The sequence below is a fragment of the Netta rufina genome (genome assembly GCF_964035555.1).
Source record: "Netta rufina genome assembly, chromosome: 5".
NCBI lineage: Eukaryota > Metazoa > Chordata > Aves > Anseriformes > Anatidae > Netta > Netta rufina.
The window spans coordinates 918,117-942,257 of record NC_140128.1 but is presented as its reverse complement, the minus strand read 5'-3'; the positions used below and the strand labels follow the sequence as shown (position 1 = coordinate 942,257).

Below are 24,141 nucleotides of genomic sequence, written 5' to 3'. Positions count from 1 at the left end.
TAGGGAAGTGCAGGATGCAGCAGAGGAGAGAGCTGTAGCAATTTGCAAATCTTCATTTCACAGACCAGAATGGCTGTTGCCTTAGAATATAAGTGCAAAATTTGCGAGGAGCTGTTACAGAAATATACACGGGCTAATAAAACAAATGTAGGTGATTTGTCTTTGTTCTGCTCCAGCTTAAATGCATGCATCCCCTGCCATTGGCAATTTGTCTTGGTTCTTTTAAATTCCTAAGTGGACTTTTTTTGTGGTATTATTTGAAAACAGTCATATTTCATGGCTTTACTGCATTCTTTGGATAGTTAGAATTTTTTAAGGAAGGGAGCTCAGTAAGAGGCGGCCATCTCCAGGGCATGTTGTGTAATGCAGACACTGAAGACAAAGTAGCTGGAAATGTTCTTTGTACATTTTTATGTAGTTTTTATCTTCAGAAAATACAGGATTTGACCTATGGTGGTTTACAGCGGCTAAAGCACATTATTGCCCCAATGCCCAACAGAAATCCTTGAAATGCTATGGCATGAGTAAATTCCTCAGCACCTAATATACTTCAGTGATGGCAATACACAGTCTAAAACAACAGTGAATTCTGACAATAATGAGTTTTTAAGATTTTCAAACACAAATGGGCTCAAAAATATAGGCATACAGCTTAGCTTATTTGCTTCTGTTTTCACATAAATATCTGTCATGAAATGAGTTTGTATGAGAACTACAAGGATCATTTCAGTACCCTTTTACCCTGCTCTTAATATATTATCATTTATTAGTTTGTAGAGATGTGCTATATCTAATTAGGTTAGTAATGATTGTACTTAGTATAGGAATTGTAGCAACGTAAGGAGAAAATAATCACACATAGCGATATCAAAATAAACATTTCCATCCTAAGAATGTTGTCAGGTGATGTCATACCCCCTGTCCTACTGTACCTGTTCAGAAATTTTGCTGCAGCAGCATCTGGTACTTTGGTAAGCTCAGCAGACAACTGTGGTAGCTTTACAGCTGATTTTTTTTATGCTGCTCTTATATTAAAACAGCATAAAGACTTCTTGATATGCTCTGTGTTCCTATAAACGTGATTGCTTTTACTGGAGTTTGGATACCGAGAAAATCATACATTTTCCTGGTGTACGGCATAAGGTACAACATGTGAATTACCTTGGGAATTTATACTTGCCAATGCTGCTTGCTCTTCCTGATTCACTCTGCAGCGACATTCGGGCCTGAGAGAGAGAGAGAGACACCTTCCGGGGGAGGACACTTGCCTGGGCACAGGAGAACCTGAGATCTCAGTTCTGTTCCAATAAAAGCGGCTTTATTTGTACAAGCTGGAGCAACTCCAGCAGAGAAGACTGAGAGAAAACAATCTCAAAATAAGTAATAACCTGGTAGTTTGTTGTGGGGATGTTTTTTCAGCCCTTGTTCTGAACAAGGGAGAGCAGAGATGGTCTGGAGCATCTCACATCCCCAGAGGGAGCACTCTGAGGCACATTAAAGGTTTGCAGGGGAAGGAAAATGTTTTGGTTTAATTTTTATGAGGGAAGGCTGAATTGCTTACCCCCACCAGGAGAATTCTCATCATTCTCCTCGGGAAGCTGAGAGATGTTCACCTGACCACACCAAGGCTTCCATCAATGACCATGTCATGTGACACAGGGCATGCCCTGTTTGCCTGCATTTTGCTCTTGGCTAGCCTAGACGAACAACACGAGCAGGTTCCTGGAGTCTGTTTTGTGGTTTCGTGGCAGCTCCCAGGTATATGGGATACCAATGCATTTTACTGAGATCTAAGTTTGTCAGTAGGCAGCAAGAAACATAAGAAGCGTCCAGCATGACTTTTCATCATTTAGTCACAGTACTGCAAGCTAAATATGTGACAATGGTGTCAAAAAAAAAAAAAAAAGTTGTAGCCATGATACTTTTCATATGTTTGCTTTTTTTTTTTTTTCCCAAGTTAAAATGTCTCCTAAATCCATTTTTGCCACTACTGCGTAAACTAAAATGCTAAATCTGACCACAGTCACTGTTATCATAATCATTCGTGGTTAGCAACCAGGTCACTGATTTCCAGTATCCCTGTATAAATGATCGGTTCACAAGCTAGACTTGTTCCCGCATTCATGGGCATATTCAGTCCTGCCCATATATTTATATCTCTGCCATACACACTTTCCTTCTCATGGTAGAAGCTTCTTTGGACTAGTTCTGTCCCTTTTAGGCTCAACATGCCCTAAGTACAGGCTTAGTTTTCTGCTTGTGCACAGAAGAAGCTTGGATGACATTATTTTGAAAGAGGAAAGTCCGTGCAACTGGTGTTCACATATGTGATGAATTGAACTTGAGGCTTGCTTTTGCAAACACCTTTACACAGTGTTATACTTTCTTTTTTCCTTCCACAAAATGAAAAAATAAATACAACCATGTAAAAAGCACAGACCGTATTTCATCATTGGCTACAAACAGGGTCGAGTGTTCCCTGATTCTTTCACTGTGCTAGATTATTTTTAAATAGATTTCAATTTAATTTCCTAAGTACAGAAATCTTACTAGTCTATTTGTTGTCCCCAGAGTTTTGGACATCTGCTAGGGAAGACTCTGCTTACACCAAAGGAAGACCCTAAGTGGATGTCCAATTAATTTAGATTTGTCATTTCAATTTGTTCATTCAGCAGGTATATTGTAAACAAAATAGCTTAAATGAGGTCTGCTTTGGGGTTTTAAATATTTTATTTGTGCTTACCAGTTGGGAGTTGTCCCTTATATATAGCATCTGTTCAATATGACAGGGTTTTCTAGTGTTCATTGACTGCATATCAGTTTTCCTTTAATTGAGTTAGCAAAATGTTTTGTGATCTGCATGGGTAAAAGCTCCAATGTTTAGTCATGGCTCTCTCGAGCTTTTTCAATCTGCTTGTGTGATGCTGGGAGCTGCTGGTTGACATGTGGAGGGGCTTCGTGGTTCATCTCCCATTTGCATTTTAGGTGCTAAAAGGTGCTCTCATCTTGGGGAAATGGCAGCCCCTACAACCGTGTTGGACTCCACTAGGCCAAGGATTTGCCCCCAAACAGGAAAAGGTGCTGAGGTGATTCCTGTGATTATAATGAGGTGCAGTGGGATGAAGCTAAGAAATAGGGAAATGGAAGCAGAATGCATTTTGGCACAGATAGTTGTCAGTGGAGCTCACTCCTGAGGGAAGTGGTAAAGGTTGGCTCTTTAATATTACATGGGTGAAAATACTGGAGGGCATACAGGAACGTCCACTTCTATAGTAACAGCAACACAGACTGACTGGCCTTCTCATTACTGTCATTCTTGGGTTAAAAGAAACTCCCTTCCCTTTTTTGTTAAGTGCTGTTAGCATATGCTATAGATAGAGGTTTGTTGGTTTTTTTTAGTAGACAAACAGGTAAGGTATAGGTGCAGGATATGTGGCACTACCAGAAATCTAGGCTCAGGATACGGGAAATTAAAAGGCATGGCTTGAAGAGGCAGAAACAGGCTTCCTCTAAAGCATATCCATCTTACTACGCTCTGCGAAAGGGCACTTTATCGCCTTGCTGCCGCTGGGTCTCTCATTGTAAATTACTCCCTTGAAGTTACCTATGTTCTGTGGTTTGCAGTAGAGACACAAGTTTTTTGATGTTGACCCTTGCTCACAAGGGGCTATTCCACAGTCACTACAGTTGTTCGTGGAAATCATATTGCAGAAAATCATAATCTCAGAGGTAATGTGCAAGTCATTTAATCCATCAAAGCATGCGACCTTCTGCAGGAACACACGCAGACCCGTGGCTTAATAAACCTCTGTTCTCTTTGTACAGCACTGATTTTCCTGTTTCTTTCTTGCAGTACAATAAACACCTCTTCGTACACATTGGACACGCCAACCATTCTTACAGTGATCCATTGCTTGAATCGGTGGACATTCGTCAGATATATGACAAATTTCCTGAAAAGAAAGGCGGTCTAAAGGAATTGTTTGGGAAGGGGCCCCAAAACGCTTTCTTCCTTGTAAAATTCTGGGTGAGTAAGATGTAACATGGAGAACCTCTCTTATCAATAAGGTCTGGGTTTAGTATGTAGCACCAGTAGGGGTGCTCATGAAAATTTCTTCTGTTGTCATTTAAAAGTGCAAAGCTGTATATCCTGGTAGGTCACTGGCCCAAAGCCACTCTGGTTGGCAGCTCCACAAGACATCTGTGTTGCAGAAAACATGCAAGGGCAGATGCGTGCCTCAACTGTGCTTGACACAGCTGCTGGGCAGGAACAAACAGGTAAAGAGAGCCCTTGTTTGTAAATGGGGAGCTGCCATCTAGTGGTCCAAGACCAACCAGAGAAGCAGCGGAAGCAAGACTGCTTTTTAGTGTTTCAAATGTTGAACTCTTGCCAAATGCAAATAATACAAGTATCAGACCTGAGATCAGCCCACACTTTCACAGACAGGACCAAGTAGGAATTGAACCAAATGTGCAGTAGGATCACATGCTTGGGAGGGTTCCACGATTTTTTTTAGCAATTTTTTTTTGGTTGCTGGAGCACATCTGTTTTCCCCTTGCCTATTTGTTAGTGAGCCATGGGACTCTGCTCCAAAAGTTATTATCTATTCATATGAGTTGCAACCAGGAGCAGAAAAAAAATTGAATGGAAGGCTGAGATGTTGGACAATATGTGATGCAGTTCTGATGATTTTCATCTATACATCAGATCTCCTTTGTTGCACTTGCAAAACCACACGGTGGTGACGTTACAGGTTCATCCAAGAGGATTGTCAAATCTCCAAGCTGGACCTTATGTTTCCACTGAAACTTTTTCTACTCATGGATTTGCTAGGGACCTTTTTGTGATATACTCTTTTTCATACTGGCAGTTATCAGCTAAATATTTTAAATTTAACTTTTAAAGCCTCAGTGAGAGGGGTAATATGTAGGGACTAATTACAGAGTGGAGAGGTTGATGCTGAAACCAGAAAAGGTTGATCTGGAAGCACTGGTTATGATTAGGTTTCCTGGTGTTTATCGTTTTCAGTGAAAGTTTATCTGTGTGGTCCAACTTGTACATATCCCAGAATTCACATCTTGCCAAGTTTCTGTGGCACCAGATATGGGAACTGAGAATGAGTTTCTCTTTTCTCAAATCTGGATGCAGAAGAGATAAACCACTGAGCAGGAGCTGTGCTGGACTGTGAAAGAAATCTACTGAGAAATTCATGGGGCTTAAAATTGGGAATGGGAGCTGTAGAATGAGTGCTTGAGGGCTGGCTGAACAAAGAGACCAGAAACAGCACACAGTGGAGAACTAGAAACAAGCACAACAGAAACCAGAAGCCAAGGCAGGTGAGAACATAGGGTCAAAAAGAGGTAGGGAGTAGGAAGAGGGAGCATTTGGGATAAGAAGCCTCTGGGAGAATGTAGGACTGAAGGCACAGAGACAAGTATGCAAGAGCTGGGAATTGGACAAGCATAAGGGCACAAGAAATCTGGCTGCAGAGAAACAGAGCTTGGAGGTAAGTGTCTATAACCACATAGTACCTTTCCTTGAAATTCTTGGGCTTGAACCAAGGACCCTCACCAATACACTTTGCATAATAAGTACTTGTGAAACCCACTGGCAAAATGAACCTCACCTTGCCTGCCTGTTCTCAGCTCACAGAGAATGACAAGCTGTAGACTACATTAGATACAGAAACAGCAGAGATCTGTGTTGCATTCACTGATGTATTTTATGTTCTGCTTCTTTGCCGTGTGGAAACTGATTTTCAGCTGTGCTGAATGCCCAAAGAGATGTGTCCAAAGCCAGCAGAGAGCTTCTTTGGATCATTAATGTCTGTGATGTGCTTATGACTTTATTTAAGTACTAGCCTTCTTTACTTGATATCCTACAAGCAGTGCACCTCTTTAACCCTCTTGCCTCAGTTCCCCAGCTGTAATCTGGGGGTGATGCCATCCCTTCACTTCAGGTGGTCATTGAAAAATGAAGCTCACTGACATTTCTTAAGAAAAAAGATAACGCCATGAAGAAAACCTTTATCAAATTAATAATTCTGTGTTCAGCACAGATTTTTGAGTAGTGTGCAGGAAACAGAGACTGGGCTACACTGAATGATGCAAATAAAGCGAAATAGTGCATAGTTGCTCAGTGGGCGAGTGTGCAGTTGTGTAGCTAAAGACTACATCATGATACAGTTCAGCAGTCAGGATGTGCAGACAACTTCAATCTAACATTTCCTAATCTCACCGTGCCTTCCAACTTAATGGTCTTTTAATACAATTTTGTGTTGTGTTAACTTAGAGATTAAAAAACATACAGTGCTAACATCCTTCTGACATACACATTAGAAATGTGGTAGGAATGCCTTCCTAAGCCATGGCCTTAAAATAGGCTAGTGGATTTTCTTTCTCTTTGAGCATGCACAAGCAGAGGGAGCGTGACAGAGGCAGTGTTTGGGAGCAGCAAGAGTCATGATGAATGCTTCTCTAGAAATAGACTTCACACCAGTTGCCCACACAGCTAGAAATATATATATATATAGGAAAAATAGAAAATGGCTCTCTAATTAGTCATGAGAATTAGATCCCAAACTGTCAGCTCACTGTCCTTCTCTTAATTTCTTTCATCCCAATGGGACATTTATTCAAGGAAAAAAAAAAAAAAAAGGACACTTGCCATTTTTCTGGGAAGCCTTGAGAAACTGTTCTAAAACAGTCTATTACCAGTGTAAAGCTGGCAAAGGTTGTTGGCAGTCTTTTTGATCCTTTTAGTAACTTCCAGTTTATTAATGAGAAAACAGGTTAAACTTACAGAGTTTGTCCTTTCTTTTAAATTCAGTATCCACTTCTGAAGCAGTATCCACTCCCTCTGTACCATACACTACCTCCTCTTACTATGAACATTCAACTTCTCCCAGGTTCTGTTCATTGCTTTACTTCTTCACAATATCCTCCCTCACCCTGTATTTAACTGTGTCTTCCTTTCCATCATGTTTATTGTCTCCTCCCTTTATTACCATTTAACCATTGGTAGTTTGCTCAGCACTGTAAGCTACTGAGTGCACCCTAGCAATCAGTGTCCAGTGACACTCCAGGTTTTGGTGGAATTTGATTGTAATGTGAGTAAAAGAGGAATAGGAATTTGTGTTGGGTAAATAAGTACAGGTGGGTGTCGTGGTTCCACTTGAGTGGGCAGCCGAGCTCCACCACAGCCGCTCTCTCACTCCCCCTCCTCAAAGAGGAATGGGGAGAAAATATGTGAAAAGGGCTCAAGGGATGAGATAAGGACAAGAAAATCACGCAATAATTATTGTAACAGGCAAAACAGACGCAGCATAAGAAGATAGTAAGATTTATTGCTCATTACTAACAAGCTAGAGAAGTGAGAAACAAAGGAAAGAAACCAAAAGCACCTCCCCCCCATCCACTCTCTTCCACCTCCTCCCCCCGAGCGGCGCAGGGGAACAGGGGAATGGGGGTTATGGTCAGTCTACAGCACTTCTTCTCTGCCGCTCCTTCTCGGTCACTCTCATCCCCTGTGCTGTGGGGTCCCACCCACGGGATGCAGTCCTTGATGAACTGATCCAGCGTGGGCTTCCCACAGGCAGCAGCTCTTCCAGAACTGCTCCAGATATGGGTCCGTACCACGGGGTCCATCCCTCAGGAGAAAACTGCTCCAACCTGGCTCCCCCACGGGCAGCAGCTCCTGCCGGGTCACCTGCTCCTGCGTGGGCTCCTCTCCACAAGCTACAGGTCCGGCCCAGAATCTGCTCCGGCAGGGGTCTTCCACAGGCGGCAGCCTCTGTCGGTGCAGGGCCACCTGCTCCACCGTGGTCTCCTCCACGGGCTGCAGCGTGGAACCCTGCTCCACCGCGGTACTCCATGGGCTGCAGGGGGACATCCTGCTTCACCATGGTCCTCACCACAGGCCGCAGGGGACTTCTGCTCCGGCGCCTGGAGCACCTCTCCCCCTCCTTCTACACTGACCTTGGCACCTGCAAGGCTGTTTCTCACTCCCTTCACTCTCCCGGCTGCTGTGTGGTGCAGCGTTTTTTTCCATCTTAAATATGCTCTCACAGAGGCGCAAAACAACATCGCTTATTGGCTCAGCTCTGGAAAACAACGGGGCCCTTCCCAAACATGGGGCAGCTTCTAGATCTTTCTCACAGAAACCACCCCTATGGCCCCCTGCTACCAAAACCTTGCCACGTAAACCCACTACAGTGGGAAAGCACTGCAAGGGGACTCAGCGAAGAAAACCAGGGACTGAGTAAAAGGAGTTGAAGGTTACAGCAGGAAGCAGTCAGATGTTGCTGCATATGGAAATGTAAAAGCAAAGGTGAGGGTTTGATGCCAGAAGGGATGGTGAGCCTGTAAACAGATTTAAAGAGAAGTTGGCATGTCCTTGGAGATGGCAAAAAGGATATTCTGTTTTGTCATGAAATCTAGTGTGCAAAAGAAGGCTGGGAAACAGAAAGACCAGAAAGGAACACTCGCACTGAGGATGACCAAGGCAGAAAGTAGTTTAGCTCTGGTAACTGGAAAGAATATTCTTCTTGCTCTTTCCCATGTAATTCTACTCAAGGCTTCTCAGCAGCACATGTGCCTTTCAGTTCTCCTTGTGATAAAGGTAAAAAGGTTCACACCTTTTACAAAGTGAAAGGTCTGAGATCTTGCAAGAAGACATTTGGCAACTGTGGAGTTGACTTTGCAAAGTATTACAGGTATTGAATACAGAGCAAAGCTCTTCAGCTTTGCAAAGGTTTAATGATTCATTCCAGTTGTATCTCCTGTGAGATACAGCCGGGTGCTGGGAGTGGGTATGCTTCATCCCACACTTGGGACCTCCTCCTACCTACCTGTGCAGAAGGTATAAAAGGAAGAGTCTTCTCTATTTACACTATCCCATAACCAACCACACAGCCCTGCTAAGCAATTTCCAGGTCCTTGTCTTGTACCTTGAGTGCAGTAAATCGTCTTCTGTTTATCCCAGGCAGTCACTAGGAACCAGTGCAGGGAAAGACGTCACCTGAGAGACGGGCTTTTACTTACCATTTTATGCACTCAGTACAATGATTAAACAAGCAACAACATAGCTACAGTATGGCACAGGAAATTTATGTGACACGATGATATGAAACTGGAGATTACAGAGGTATAAAACTAAAATCAAAATAAGTGCTCTTAAATAAATGTAGAAGTTATCTCCTAGAACACTGACAAGGAATTCAGACAAGGTTTCAGAGTATCTGGAGATGAAACCTTTGTCTGGGTGCAGGTTGAATGCACAATCCTGCTTCATTAACATTGTCACTAACAAAATAATCCCAATCTATGTAAAACAAATAGGTGTAATTTGTGCCATCTGATCTTAATCTGAGTGAGGTCAACGTACCTGTTGGTTAGTTTGTGCCTGAACTGTTTTGTGTGGCTTGTGAAAAGCCCTCAAAGTTTTCTGGTCTTTGACTTTCTCATCAGCCTATCTAAAAGCTAAATCAACACATTGCCTCTGTTGGTTTCTTTCAATGGTTAACCTTCCACTCATACCACTGTATGAGTGGTTAACCAGTGCTGTTTCTAATGCTTATTCTGTTTCTAATGCTTATCTGCTACTATCCATAAATTATCTAGCACTATTATACTTACACTCTTGAAAGAGTAAAAAAGTCAATGCTGGATCACACCTCCAGCCTTATCCCAAAATAAAACATTATTGCTGGCCTTGCCTTCTTGGCCCCAGATGCCAACTGCCCAGCACTCTACCCCCCAGCTCTCTGTTTTCTCTTGCATGAAAGTTGTGGTACACATCTCCAATAAAGACATTTGACTCAGCTGTTATTAGGGCACACATCTCCGTCAACTCCAGCAAGGGAATTGCTCTAGGACTTCTAGGACTCCTCGTAACTTACCCCTGTCTATTGTAGCTTGGCGACTACTTTTTGCTACTAAGAGCACTTTTAACATTAATTCAGCAATGAGTAGCTGTCTGATACAGCCTAGACTAAATTCATCTTCTGTTTTAGCTAATTATTTTTCTCTCATGTTTTGCTTTGTGCTCTGATTGCAAGTTCTGAGGCAAGATTCTGTTTCTGCTTGACTTCTCTGTCAGCTTCAGTACCCACACAGCAGGCTCCATGCCTCTGTTGGCATCCTTAGTGCTGGTGTGGACACACCTTTCCATAGTGTGGCTGTGGATTTTGTGTATCTTGACACTGACACATGCTCTGTGCCACACCTGAACTCTGACTTCTGTAGCTACAGAAAGAGACATGGGCAGCAAATACATCTAAAAGGAGGAAGGATGTTTTCTAACTAGTGAAATGGTAGGAAAAAAAAAAAAAAAAAAGGCAGTTGATACAAATTAATATTGGGCTTTCAGGTTTTCCACTGATCTGAGCTGCTGGCTTATTTTTTTTTTTTGTGTGTGTTTGCAGGAGCTTGAACTAGTCTCCAAACTGAGGAATGCTTAGTGCAACCCAGTGCAACTCTAAAATAAAGGCCAAAACTCATCTGAGAAGATGCATGGATGATATTAATTGATGTTTAAAATGAATGCCTCTATTTGCAGGAATCAGCAATGCAAACTAGGAGTTTTAGAAAGTAATGCATATTATAATTAGGGAAAGCTTTTAAAGATGCTTTGAAGTCCTAAACATTTTTGAATTTCAAATGTGGGTTGGAAATAAAGGAATCTACACAATAAAGGGGCATTAAATTATGTCCCCCAAAATTTCACTGTTTTATAGATGTAAATATATGCCATAATTAGTGGTAAGTAACATGAGGAGGATGGTTAAGTTTATTCCTATTCTTATTCAAAACAGCTGTAGCATGAAAAATAATGCTCCTTCTCTTTGTGATACACTAGAACAAACAATTTACCCATGTAATCAGTGTTCAGAAATGGCTTGCGCCTGTGGTCTCCTCCTCCCCACCCCGAATTTATCTCCATGTGCCTCCAGCAGTCTTAAAAGGTGCAGAGATTCTTTGTGCCCTTCATTTACACACACACAATTGTGGCTACTGCCTTTTTGTTTTCTTTCTGTTCTTACATGCAAGTTCTATTGCACAATCCCGACTCTTGGATTTCCCTCCACACACACACAGACACACACATGCACACTCGCCAGCTTTGACTGGCAAGCGATCTGCAGCTCGCAAATGGGAGCTGTAATGTGAATGGGGCTATGGCCAACATGCAAATGTATGCAAAACAAATTAGATGTGGAAGAAAGCAGCCATCCATTTTCTTTCCTGCATCACAACCCTCTCAGCACAGGGCGTTCATGTGATGCTCGTGGAGGACCCCTTTACCAATTGATGCGAGGGCATTAGTGCTTCAGCCTGGATAATGAGTGGAAGGTGCTGAGCAGCTGGGAAGCCAGAGCAGCTTGGCCTGTCCATCACAAGCCCAACCATGTGGCAGACCTGGACACAATTCCTGAGCTGCAGTGTAACGTGCCAGCAACCCAGATGCTCCTGTTGGAAAAAATTGCTTCACAATTTGGAATCTCTGCTCTTTGATCACTCTTTGGAGAGGAGGAGGGGAGGCATGATGCAGTCATGAGTAACACACCTCCTTGCAGTCAGCAGTTGTTAAAACCTGTATGCCATTGGCCTTATGTGCTTAATGTTAACTACTGAATGCCAACATAAATTGTTTTGGCCCTCCCCAGATCCCACAATTTCAAATAGGTGCTGTTTTCCTTCTACTCAGCAGAAAGAATTCAGATTCTTCTCAGTAGTTTTTGCTAGAGTTGCTTGTTTGTTAGCCAAAGCTGTTATTATTACACAAACGCTCTACCCTATGCCCCCTGCCTTTAACACAGAGCCTGAGCGTGCTTGGGAAGTGAATATGGAAGGTTTTGTTGTTTGTTTGTTTTTAAATATTTTTCCTCTTTATTTTGGTTGCAGACAGCTCTGTTTTAGTCCTTGCTCTGGCACACTGGCAGGGGCTTTGCCATGCAGCATGTGAAACACTTGGTACTCTTAATATGTAATATTTTCAGTGCTACCCTTTGACAAGCTATGTTGTAGTCATGAATTAATCATGTTCTTATACAATCATGTAGAAAGGGTGCGAGAAAGCTGAGGGTCTTTCTCTCCCCTCCAAATGCATTCAGCTAATGCATAGTTCAGCTTTTCAAAGTGAATCAAGATTAGTTTTATGTTTGAAATCAACCCCCCAACAAAACCCCACAAAATTTGTTAAGTTGTTGGGTTTTCCTTTTGTGCTAAATTACATTGATCTTCAAATGCGAATCTTTTAATGAGTATTGAAAATGACTCTTTGAAAAATGATTCAAAATGACTCTTGTTCACTATATGTAATCATGTTTCCATTCCAAAGGGTATTCATTTAGCTACAGTAGTGTTCACCAAACCTAATTCCTGGAATCACGGATAGCTGCGGCAGAAGCTGTACAGAAGGGAAAGATGGTTTACAGTCCAGGAAGCCTTGCAGTCGAAGTCTAAAATCCAGGTGAACAGCTAGATAGAGACAGACTGAGCACACCAAGGAAACAGAGACAAAGCTGAGTCTCGCTAGAGGCTGCTTGCACAGTGCTCCAGAAGCTTTACTTGTCAAATTTTTCACTGGTATCATTATGAAGGTTAACTGAGGTTAATAAAATGAAGTCTTAGATGTCGATTTTGGAATTATTATATTTATTTAGTCTTACCTCTCCTGTAATATAGGTAGTGAGCCTCGCTAAGTAATTTTTGCATCCAGGCAATAAGCCTACGTGAGCATCCCTGTTACTTACAACCTAAATAGGTTGGTTACAAAAGACCCTAAGTAATGGTGACTTCACCATATTCAGAATTATTCCAGCATTTCATTGCCATCAGGGATATCAACGTCTGCTTTGTTTCTCATTTATCTTTTGTGTAGCGTTAGCTTTTTGTCTTTTAATGTCCTTTCCTTCAAGATTTAATCTATCAAAAGACTCTTTCCCATGTAGCAACTTGTAGACTATGACAAAGTCGTGGAAAAACTTCCCTTGGAAAAACTAAGTATATGGAGTTTCATTAGTCATTCACTACAAAGGATGTTTTCCAGACCTGAAATCATTCTGTAACTCTTTTCTGAACCCTTTCCAATTTTCCAACATCTTTTCTAAAATACGGACTACAAAAACTGGAGTCAATATTGTAGTAAGGATCCTGCTTAAACTGAATTCAGAGGTAACAACACATCACTGTTCTTCTGCTCAAAATTTCATCTGCAACCCTCATAGCCACATCAGATTACAATTTTTCCAATAACTTATTTTTTTGGTATCATCATTACCTTTTGGGAAAAAAAAAATCCCCCAAATTTAAAATGTGACTTGCTTTATTCAGTTTGAGAGAGATCTTTTTGCATATTGTGTGCATTTAAATGAACTCCTTGCTATGTAAGCCATACCAATATACTTAACAACTCCTTCACCATCATTTCTTATCATTTAACCAAAGCTTTGTATTTTACCAAAGTGATCATCTTTCCTTCTTTTATAAATGTAGTCAGCATGAAAAAAAAATAAAAATCAAATTCTAGATCAAGACTACTTCCTTGCGTGGTCCTTCCTTAGTGTTCATGTACTCATCTTCTAGTGAAAAGATTTTAACCCAGGTTAAGGGACAAGATCCTTTAGTATGTGAGACTGGAGAAAATTCTTCCATTATTAAAAGAAGCTTTGCTGTAGCCTTCATTTAAAAGTGTTACTGTTGCAAATTCTTAGGATTTTCATATTTCATATTTTCATACTTTCTGGAGGAGTCTTAGAGGTTCAGCACTCAGCATGTTGTAGTTAGTTGAACATTAAAACTCTTGTTTAAAAGGAGAACTCTTCCTTTCCTTGAAACACCTCTATTGCATGCTACTCAATAATAATAATAATAATAATAATAATAATAATAATAATAATAATAATAATAATAATAATAATAATAAAATCAAAGAGCAAATACAGGTAATTCATTTCTATTTTGCAGTCATGGGTACTTTATAGCAACAGCATTGTGACTGCATAAGAGTAAATCATAACAGTTGAGTGATAATTTCAAGTGTTCCTCATTCAAACATCAGGGCCCCAGCCTGTATTTTTTGTGTACACAGGATTCCTGGTGATTTCAGCAAGAGTTGAAAGCACTGTGGGAGTGAGCAACAGGGTGCCAGATGGCCACATGTGATACTTTTCCAGGTTAAATGTCAAGTATATATTTTCAGTGGGCTTCAAAACGAGAAAAAAAAAAAGTTATTTTTTAATATCTATAAGCAGTTGTTATTGCAGCTTGAGATACAAGGTCTATGCAGTTGAACCCTTTCAACAACATGAAATCACAAGGAGCATTTTACTTACAATTTATTAAATATCTTCTCTGTATCTGAAAGGAAAAAAAAAGTTATCATTCAAAACGGTATAATTGTTTTATCAGAAATAACTATTTTTTAGAAATTCCAGTGGAGCAGCTGAGACATGGCTGATGGCTGCTACAGTTTTTCATATTTAGATGTAATTGAAAACCAGCTGTGATGGCAAATTACTTATTTAATATTAGCTCAGAACAATTTCTTACAAATCACTGTGAACACACTGCTTTAGCTGTATGTTAAACATTAACTGCTGACATCATGCAAAACGTGCAAGAAGCAAGGTGTAATAGCAATAGGATTTCTTTCTGTTATGCAAAATACGTGACTATAAGACTTTTTGTGTTACTGTGTGTAAACCTCTTGAGATTTTTCCACTGATTAATTTACCAAAGCCAGCCTGAAGTAGTATTAGACCTATGTCTTCTCCATACCACAAACTAGCTCAGTATTGCTATTATCAGCATATTGCCTCAGAAGGTTGTACCACAAATATGGATTGTAGACACTAAGTAGAATTAATGACTTATTGCCCAGTTAAACATTAAATAGCAGTTACAAATGACCTAAACTATAGTGAAGGCAGGATTACAATTGTTCCACAATAACTAGCAAATAAACATATCTGTAAACTGCATTTTTATAAAGTCTCCATGTAGACAAGAAGGCATTTGTCAACACTTCTGTGTTACACTTCTATGTTAGCAATAAAAACAAGTTAAGCTAGAACTGCAAGTGAAACAGCTGTGAAAGTGTATTTCCCTGTTAAAATGCTCATTTCAGAGTAGGTTAAAAACTCAGATGATTCCTAGATGTTACACTGCAGTAGCTGATTGGCTATTTCCACATAAAAAGAAATCCCTGCCCACTCTCTCCTTGGGCACCAAAGATGTCAGCAGAGCTAATGCCTGAATCAACAAATCCAGCTGCAGATATCTCTAGCCTCTGCCTACATCCATATTAGTGTTCTTTTAAGTTGAGGGCTTGTGAAAATGGTTTCATGATGACAAAGAGCACAGTGGCAGAAAGACTTTAGTGCTACTGGAGGCCTGGGGAGGCAGGATTCAGCATGTGACCTGTGCTGTTCTTTGTAACCAAATTAATCATGCTGCGCACAAGACTTGGATTTTGGATATAAATAATTAAAGGTAGTGCTGTTTCTCACTTGATCCTACAACTCTCAGTCTCTGGTGCTAGATATCAAAGGCAGCTAGGTCATTATTCAGACTGTGGAGAAATACTGAAAGAAATCATATACTTCAGTAATATTTTATTGGTCCAGTAGACACGGCTCAGTAAGCCTGATAACGTGAAGCCTGTGAACTGCGTCATACAGCTCAGTGAAGTTAAATGGTTTGCTGAATCAGGGCCATATGGCCTGACAGAGTTTGTTAGAGCTCAATTCCTGTGTTGCACAGCCATCTTCCTTTGTAGCGATGATTGCATTGTTTTAAAAAAGGAAAAAGGACTTCATCTTTCTGCCAGACAACAAGGCCACCTGTAGCTGAGAGAAATACTGGGTTCTCTTTTGTGTTTAAAGTTTGAAGAAACTGTAGCCTTCCTAAGGTTTTTACATCACCAATTATGCAAGTACTTTCTTTGAGGTTTTCCGCTTCTACTGTTGTCACTATCAAATCCTTCTCACTCCCTGATTTCTGAAATCAAAAATGGTGAGGTAATTGCAGGTTATACTATGATATTGTCAAATGAAAAATAAAATATTCAACATCTGTTGCTTTTCCCAACAGGCTGACTTAAACTGCAACATTCAAGATGATACAGGAGCATTTTATGGAGTCACCAGTCAGTATGAGAGCTCAGAAAACATGACAATCACGTGTTCCACCAAAGTCTGCTCTTTTGGAAAGCAAGTAGTAGAAAAAGTAGAGGTGGGTGTTGGGCTGGGCTGGGCTGATTCTTCTGTTCCTTCTGATTTCACTTAAGCTTTCCTCTCTCCTGTCTTTACTTTACCTTTACCTGTCTTTTCCTTCCCTCCTCTAATCCTTCCTGAAAGAGTATTTTCCTTCCCAGCAGTGTTTGAGGTTTTTATTTTATATCATTGTGTGGCCGATGATGCTAGAGTAAATAAAATCCTAGGTTAACCACTGCTTCAGAGCCCCTCCTCCATCCTGCCTGTGGCAACTTTCAGTGGGGAACCTGCAGCTGACATCAGTGCAGCCTCCTCCATCCCAGCAGAAAAGTGCTAAAGCAAAACTGCTTTTGCTCCCATTACCAAATGCTTGGCCAGCCATGTAGCCTTGGAACCATGCTACAGTGACAAGCTACCTTTTGTCATCTTTTTTTTTTTTTTAAACATTTAATGTTAAACAATTTCATGTTAAGACATGGATGGTATGCTATGTTTTTTAACATGCAAGGGCCTTTATTGTTTACCTTTTATTTTCTAAGCAGAAAAAACATATGGACTGGCCAGGTAGGTATTTGGTTTACTATACAACAATACTGTAGCTTTTTAACTTGTCTTCTGCGTTCTAAGCCCCACACTCACATCTGTTACATGTAAAATAGTTTTTATATGCACAGTTTAGCCTACAGCTGCAGGTTGAGCATTTAGTAGATATCTTGGTCACTGTTCATGTCCTCCTTATACTAAATATGGTTCCAGTGCAGAGTGACCATAAAAGGTTTTCCATCATTCCTATTACACCAAGCTTAGGAAAAGCTAAGAAATCCCCAAAGCCACTGAGGAGATCATCTGAGCAGCTGGTATCTAGACAGCTGGAGTCCAAGTATCACAGGCACCTTCCTGCAACCCCTTGTGAACCCCTGCAATATAAATCAGTCTGTTTTCTTCTGCCTGTATTCTTGTATTAATAAATTACATATTAAATCATGCAATAATATTTAGCTATGTTCATATATATATATTTATACACAAATATATAAATTTATTTCTGTTCTTCCCTTTGCAGCTGATTGTCCCAAAAGTACTGTCAAATCTTATCAAGCTTATCGCAAGTTTTCTGCTTAATCCATTTTTAATGGATTTGGACTTTACTTTGTGTAAAGATTACTTTGTGTAATCTTTATCTTTTCGGTTTTTAATTCACAGGTTAGAGGATAAGTTGTGGTAAAACTTTTAATAGTGAATGGCCTTTGAATTTTTAGCAAGGCACGGTATAGCTCAGGCAGGGAGTTAGCAGGTAGGAGGAATATGGGTGTTTGTGTGGCTGAGACCCACTTTCTCTTTCTTCTGTCTACACAAAGAAAAAAATAGATACAGCATTAATGCTTTTAGTCTTTTTAAAGTATCTTGTTCTAAATATTTATTTTTTTTTAAGACTGAATATGCAAGGTTTGAGAATGGCCGATTTGTGTACAGAATAAATCGCTCTCCAATGTGTGAATATATGATCAACTTCATACACAAGCTGAAGCATTTACCAGAGAAATACATGATGAACAGCGTGTTGGAAAATTTTACAATTTTATTGGTATGGACTCACTCTTTTTCATGTCTAAAATACTCTCAGCTTTATATGGCTTGCTTAACGTGCAATATTTAGAACCAGTTTCCAAATCCCTTAGTCATGTTGCTTACTAAACAAATCATCCCATTGACTTCAGACTAATAGTCTTGGAATCATGCACTATGGAAGCCAAGGATGAGAAGAAAAAGCTGACTGAGAACATGAACAAACGTCTCTGTTACTTCGCAGATATTCAGCTTACTTCTCTTATTTTTAATGCAAGTCTATTTGGTGTTTGTAAAGAGCCTGAGGCAGTAACTTTGAACCATCCCATTCATCTAATGTGTTCTTACTGACGTGCCAGTTACAATACTGCAAATGTCAGTGTGTTAATTAATTAGTTCTTGGACCAGGAAAGCATTAAGTAATGGTGAGGATGCACCCAACAGGTGACCTAAAGCATGAGGAATGGTCTGCGTAGTAGCGTCGAAGCCACTGTCATCCAGCTACCTTCTTATTGCACTGTGGCATTGCAGTGTCACCTGGCCAAGCACTTAGAGCCATGTGATGCTGCTGCCACCGTAGGAGTTGGGCAGGACTGAAGGTTGATGGCATGACAAGCAGTCAAGAGGTAGGGCAGTGAGCTCAGAGTCATGCAGTGTGGAGGAGATGAGTGAGGGGTGCACTCAGCTCAGCTGCCTTTTGGCAGACAAACACAGGGGGGCAAAGATGCACTGATTTCCCTTTACTGAAGTTAGTGTAGGTTGAGGAATGCTGAGCTGATGGCTCATGGGTGGCACCCTGGGTGGGATGAATCTCAGTGCCCCTGTTTTAGGAGCAACTGCCCCACAGCTCTGCCCCAGAGCACACTGCGTGAGCGCAGTCATGGAGGTCAATTTAAATTGCCAGAGAAATAGAGAGAGGGAGGGAGGGAGAGAGAGAAAGAGAGAGAGAGGACATTTCAAACAGCAACATCTAAACATTGCCTAAATTAAACCAGTCATTCCTTTGTTTGGCTCTGATGTTTTCAAGTTTTTAATATATTGTCTACCTTTTCCTTCCCCTCATAGGTCGTAACAAACAGGGATACACAAGAAACCCTACTCTGCATGGCTTGTGTATTTGAAGTGTCAAACAGTGAACATGGAGCACAGCATCATATCTACAGGCTTGTAAAGGACTGAGCAGTTATTTATATATACACTTCATTTCACTTCTTTATCAAAACACAGACTGTAAACCTCAACACTAAGTGGCAGTGCCTCTGGCCCAACTTTCACCCACATTTTTCTAAATCCTGTTTTAGTGAAGTCATTTTTAATGTGTTCATATATAATTGTAGCTGTGAAATTCTGGTACAGTTGTAAAAAATTATTTCTAAAACTTAAGTGTTCTTCAAATTTCTAAACCACAGTTCTTTGGGAAGACTGTATTTAAGAACCTAATGCCTCTGTCTGTGGAGGCCTATTTTTAATTCTGATAGAAAAATGTATGACAGAGCATTTGCCATGGGGAAAAAATGACAGCATTTGTAAGATTCTTTTTTTCCAACACAAAATACTTGTTTTACAATTCAAGTGAAATTGAAATGAATCTTTAGCTATAACTGTAAATGAGTACACAAAGTTAATAATCTTTATAGAATTATCTTTGTAACTAATTAGGGTGGAAGATATGGACAAATGTAATTCACTAAATTATTTTTTAAAATGAAACATTTTTCTGTTTGAAACCAAATGAAAAAACATAGCCTTAAGAAATACCTGATAATAAACAGACAGGTCCTAAAATTAGGCAAATTTTGTATTTTTTTCTCAATACTAAAACTAATCTTCTAATCCATTAAACTTTCAAACAGGTATCACAGAGAAAGAAAACATCATCCCTTATCCCTAACATATCTAGTGTATTTTAAGAGTATAAAGTTGTATTGTACTAATAAGAAAATTTGATTATTTAATGAAAAAGATGGCTCATTTTGCAATAAGTAGGTAAATACTGAAGATTTAGACTTGCATTATATGTAGTCTTGTGTGTGCAGTTATATTTTATATGGACAGGTATGTTTTCTAATAAGTTGATTGGAAATCTTGCAATTCTGAAAAAACAGATGAATGGAAACAACGGACATTGCAACAGCATTGAGTAATTCATAAACTGAAAGCAAAACACTAAAGTAAGAGAAGAATGCATACACATCAGAAAGGATCAACAGCTTTAATATCTATGAGATGCTAGAAAGTCACAACCAACATCAGGCAAAGAAGATTGGAAAGTGGAGATTTTTTTCTCCTTTTCCTCTTTATCATGATGCTCGTACACCTCTCCCCAGTTCTCTCTCCAGTTCCTACTGGCAAAGACCTTATATGAAGCAAACATGTACATACCACATGGGGTTTGATGTCCTTTTGCATCTGGATGTGGTAGTGTTCATCCTTCTGATATATCAGGGAAGACTCCAGGAAGTGAAGTGCAGCTGGAGATATTTTAATACTGTAAAGATTCAAAACATAGATGTGGATGTGAGTGATTATCCAAGGTACGCACATGTGAGATAAGTATTCTCATTCTTTCTGGCTAAGCCAGAGTGTTGTTCAATTTCTTTTCTTCTGCTGCACACCCAGCACTGCCCTTCAGTTGCCCAGGCAGCAGTTGTTTCAGCAGGTGCTGGTTCAACAGTGGCTTCTCATGAAAAACGTTTGTCAGAAAGGCTCAGGACCGCCTGGCCAACCTTAAAGATCAGTCATGAAGTATCAGCAAAGGGTGTTCTTGGGAAGGTACTTTGCAGCTCTGAATCAAAGAAGTTAACATTTAACAGCTTCCTCCTCACTGCCATTTACTGATATGTGCCCATGCACAATTTAACTCTAGAATTTATTCCCAGGCAACAGTGCTCTAGTCTTCAAAAAAAAACACTTAATTTTGGGTTATTTTACATTTGTTTAGTGCCCTCTGTTAGAATTGCCCATGATTGAATTGTCTAGACTAGAATATAGCCTAGACATGGTAGCAGGTTGCCGTACACCTGCGGCAGACCATATTCACATTTAACACTGCTGAGGACTCACGTTAGAGGAAGACAAACATCTATGAGGGGAAGAGAGACTGATTAAAGTCCTTAGCTGGCTGCTGATCTAACGCTAGTAGGTGGGTGATTGTTGTGATGTCTAGTTGTTATCTGCTTGCGGGTATTAGGGCTGATGATCTTTCAGTTTATAGTCTGTGAACTGAACAGAGAAATATGTCCATGGTAAGGTCTCTTTTAACACTCATTTTTACACTAACAATCACATCAGGAAAAGCACTGCATTGTAACAGCCTAACGGTAGCCCTTTATTCTAAGCACTTGGTGTTACAAGTCAAAAACTACTTTTTTGTTTTATTTTGTTCTGAAGTTTGTCTTTTGTTTAGGGTTTGAATTGTGGTTTTGGTGATTTTTTTTTAATAACAAGCAAACTCTTTGAGGCGTATAAAGTGTGTAAGTCAATTTGCAAAACCAGGTACAGTTTTTTTAACAGAATCTGGCACATTACATATGTCATAACTATAGGGTATAAAAATCACAATGTTTATTGGTGTTCACTTATGTAATATTAGGGAAACTATTTCCATTGTCTTTTCTTTACACTTCTGTAAATGATCCATACCCTGTATATGTTAATTCTTAAAAGCCTTAATCCTTCAACTGTTCAGTGTGGGGTGTGTAGTCCAACAGGCTGCCTGTAAACTGTGAGCTCTTTTGTAAGCTGGAAGTACTTATCTTGTTACTGTTATTTTTTGTAGGAACCTTTTAATTGAGAGCTGCCAAAGCATTACAATATGCAGTGCCTTAGCATTATAGTAGAAGTACCTTTAGCCTCTTAACACAAATTTCATATATTGTTTTATCAATTGGTTCCATTTTTTTAAATATCTATATTTTTTCCCACAGAAAAGCTCTTTGACTGCTTGGTCTAAATGAACCTTCAATACAAGTCAATCCCATTGCTACGCAGTTAAGTGTCTATACCAAAAGGAAAGGTTACAGATTCATAGTTCTCCATGAAAAGTGAATTGTACTAATAATGCTGCCTTTCTAAATTTCATGACCAAATAATTAATTGTGACTCTTCTGCACTCTAGCATGAAAGTGCCTTTGGTTTGAAATTCCAGCTTAGAAAAGTGCTGCCATAATAATGACAATTTGTAGAAAGACCAAAAATATTTAGTTATCACCGTAATGCCTTTGGTTTATTGGAATAAGTTGAAACTACAGGCCTCCATTCACAAAAGAGCACCATTTATAGCAATGTAATTTTGCTAATGATCAACCTGCTGGAGAATAACGTACTGTTTACCATTTCTGACAGCATAGCAAACCAGCAACTGATTTGCCTATGATATAAAAATGATTCACATTTATATTCTCTTCATCCAGTCATGTATCTATCTGCATAATGAGATCCATACACTGCAGAATTTCAGACAGTGGACAAATAAGACTATTGTTCTCCTCTAATAATACTTCATTATCTGTGAAGATTTTTTAAGACAGAAGATTTTGTTTACAAAATTGTGCATACTGAAGGTCAGATGCATAAAATGAGATGAAAATGGAAAACAGACAATAGCTAGGGTAAATGCAATTGTGTGTTTTTAAACACTGAATTAAGTGTGGGCATTGTGGATGAAGGTGCTGTTAGAGAAACTCTGGCCAGCACTGTTCAAAACACAAGGTTGTTTTGTTTCGTTTTTGTCCCACATGATGTCATGCTAGGAAAAATGTAGCTCCTCCTAAAAATATATGTTTGTATTTGTTACCTTCTGTGAACGGGGGCCATACTGTATACACTACAACTAAAATCAATGGGAAGAGGAGCAAGATTTTAAGAAAAAAAAACATGTTAGAACAAATATCAGCAAAACCAAAAGCTGTCAGAGGGATTATATAGTTGTGAATACAATTTTAACTTGATTTTTAAAGTATTTGATGAAAACTAAGATTAACTTTTTATATATAGAAATATTGTGACACTGTGTGGTAAATATTGTGATAATTCAATTTCCCTGTCTCTAAAATATTATTTTTCTTATTCCTTCAAGGTCTAAATCTCACTTACCTCTGTAAGACAAGTAATCCAGTTGAATTCACTGAGACTGAGATAGGGCAAAGTCAATTTCGCCCCACAAGTAAAGCATATATTTTCAGTTTTTACCAAACATTTCATCTGTACTAGTGCATATTTGTGGTAAAGTACACCCCTGTCTCATTAAAACAAGCATAATGGTACCATTTGGGGCTGTTGAAAATTGCTACAAACAAATGTAGTTGTACTTACTTGAATTCCAAAATTATTTTATGTAGGTACTGCACCACTATTTTGAAGGAATTGCAGATATAATGCCTGTTTCTCACTTTCTCTTTCTACTGCAGCTACAGCTCACTAAGTTTGGCAGTAGCTTCTTCTGTTAAAACCTCCACAACATAGGCTATTTTAAATAATGAAGGGTGTACATTACTGTTGAATGTAAGTAACTGGCCAGTTCAAGGCAGATACAACATTTGACATACTCATCCATACCTATTTATTTTTCCACTGCAACTCCTAGGGCATACTAGCTTCTGAAGTAGTTCCTCTTACAGTTTTCCTGGATATACTGATACTGATAAATGTTTTGTCTACTCTTTACTTGACCCATACTGATTCAGATACCCAGTTAAACAGCAGATGTGACAATAGAGTCCAGTTTTGTACTTTCTCAGGATGATCTCATTTCCCTATCTTATAACAAGATGCTTAGCCCCCTTTAAAAAAAAAAAAAAAAAAAAAAAAAAAAAAAAAAAAAAAGGCTGGATAATGTAAAGTACAAGAAACATGTTGGAGATCTTCATCTTTAACTTTTTGGGTCATTCTTGCTGAGATCATGTAATTAGTTTTAGTGTGTAAATTAAATCTTAAATGCACTCAGTTGACAAAAAGGAGACAGATCCCTGTTACCTCCTTACAGAATATATGTTTTTGTTTTGTTTTATGGGCCTCTTTGGTTCAGGCTCATGACTGCAGACAAAAAAATACAATATGTGCCTGAAAAAGAAAGACAAAAGAATTTTATAACATTGAAAACCTGAATAGCCTTTAATTCTTCAGTACATTTTATGTAAAACAGGTTGGGGTTTTGTTTTGTTTTGTTTTGTTTTGCCATGTGCATTTGTTCACATTTGTAAATGACTTAATGGAATTCTCACTTTATGTTTATTTGTGTAATGTGTATAAAATGGGTTTGTGACTTAAGCATATTCATATATGGTCAGTGGTTACTTTAATATTGTACTGCTGCTGGTAACTTTTGATGTAGAACTTGCCTTTTGATGATAAAGTACCT

At 39.4% G+C, this 24,141-nt stretch overlaps 1 protein-coding gene across 5 annotated transcripts in view; it reads left to right on the top strand.

Moving 5' to 3' along the window:
* Window positions 1-23,616, top strand: part of TEAD1 (TEA domain transcription factor 1) — a 159,509-nt gene extending 135,893 nt beyond the window's left edge. For all 5 annotated transcript variants that reach the window (XM_084287053.1, XM_084287051.1, XM_084287052.1 and 2 more), the window contains 4 exons: window positions 3,854-4,027; window positions 16,096-16,236; window positions 17,650-17,802; window positions 18,849-23,616. In XM_084287053.1, coding sequence (XP_084143179.1) covers window positions 3,854-4,027; window positions 16,096-16,236; window positions 17,650-17,802; window positions 18,849-18,962 — 582 coding nt within the window. In that variant the 3' untranslated portion in view covers window positions 18,963-23,616. The remainder of the gene's footprint in view (window positions 1-3,853; window positions 4,028-16,095; window positions 16,237-17,649; window positions 17,803-18,848) is intronic.
* Window positions 23,617-24,141: the final 525 nt, after the last annotated feature.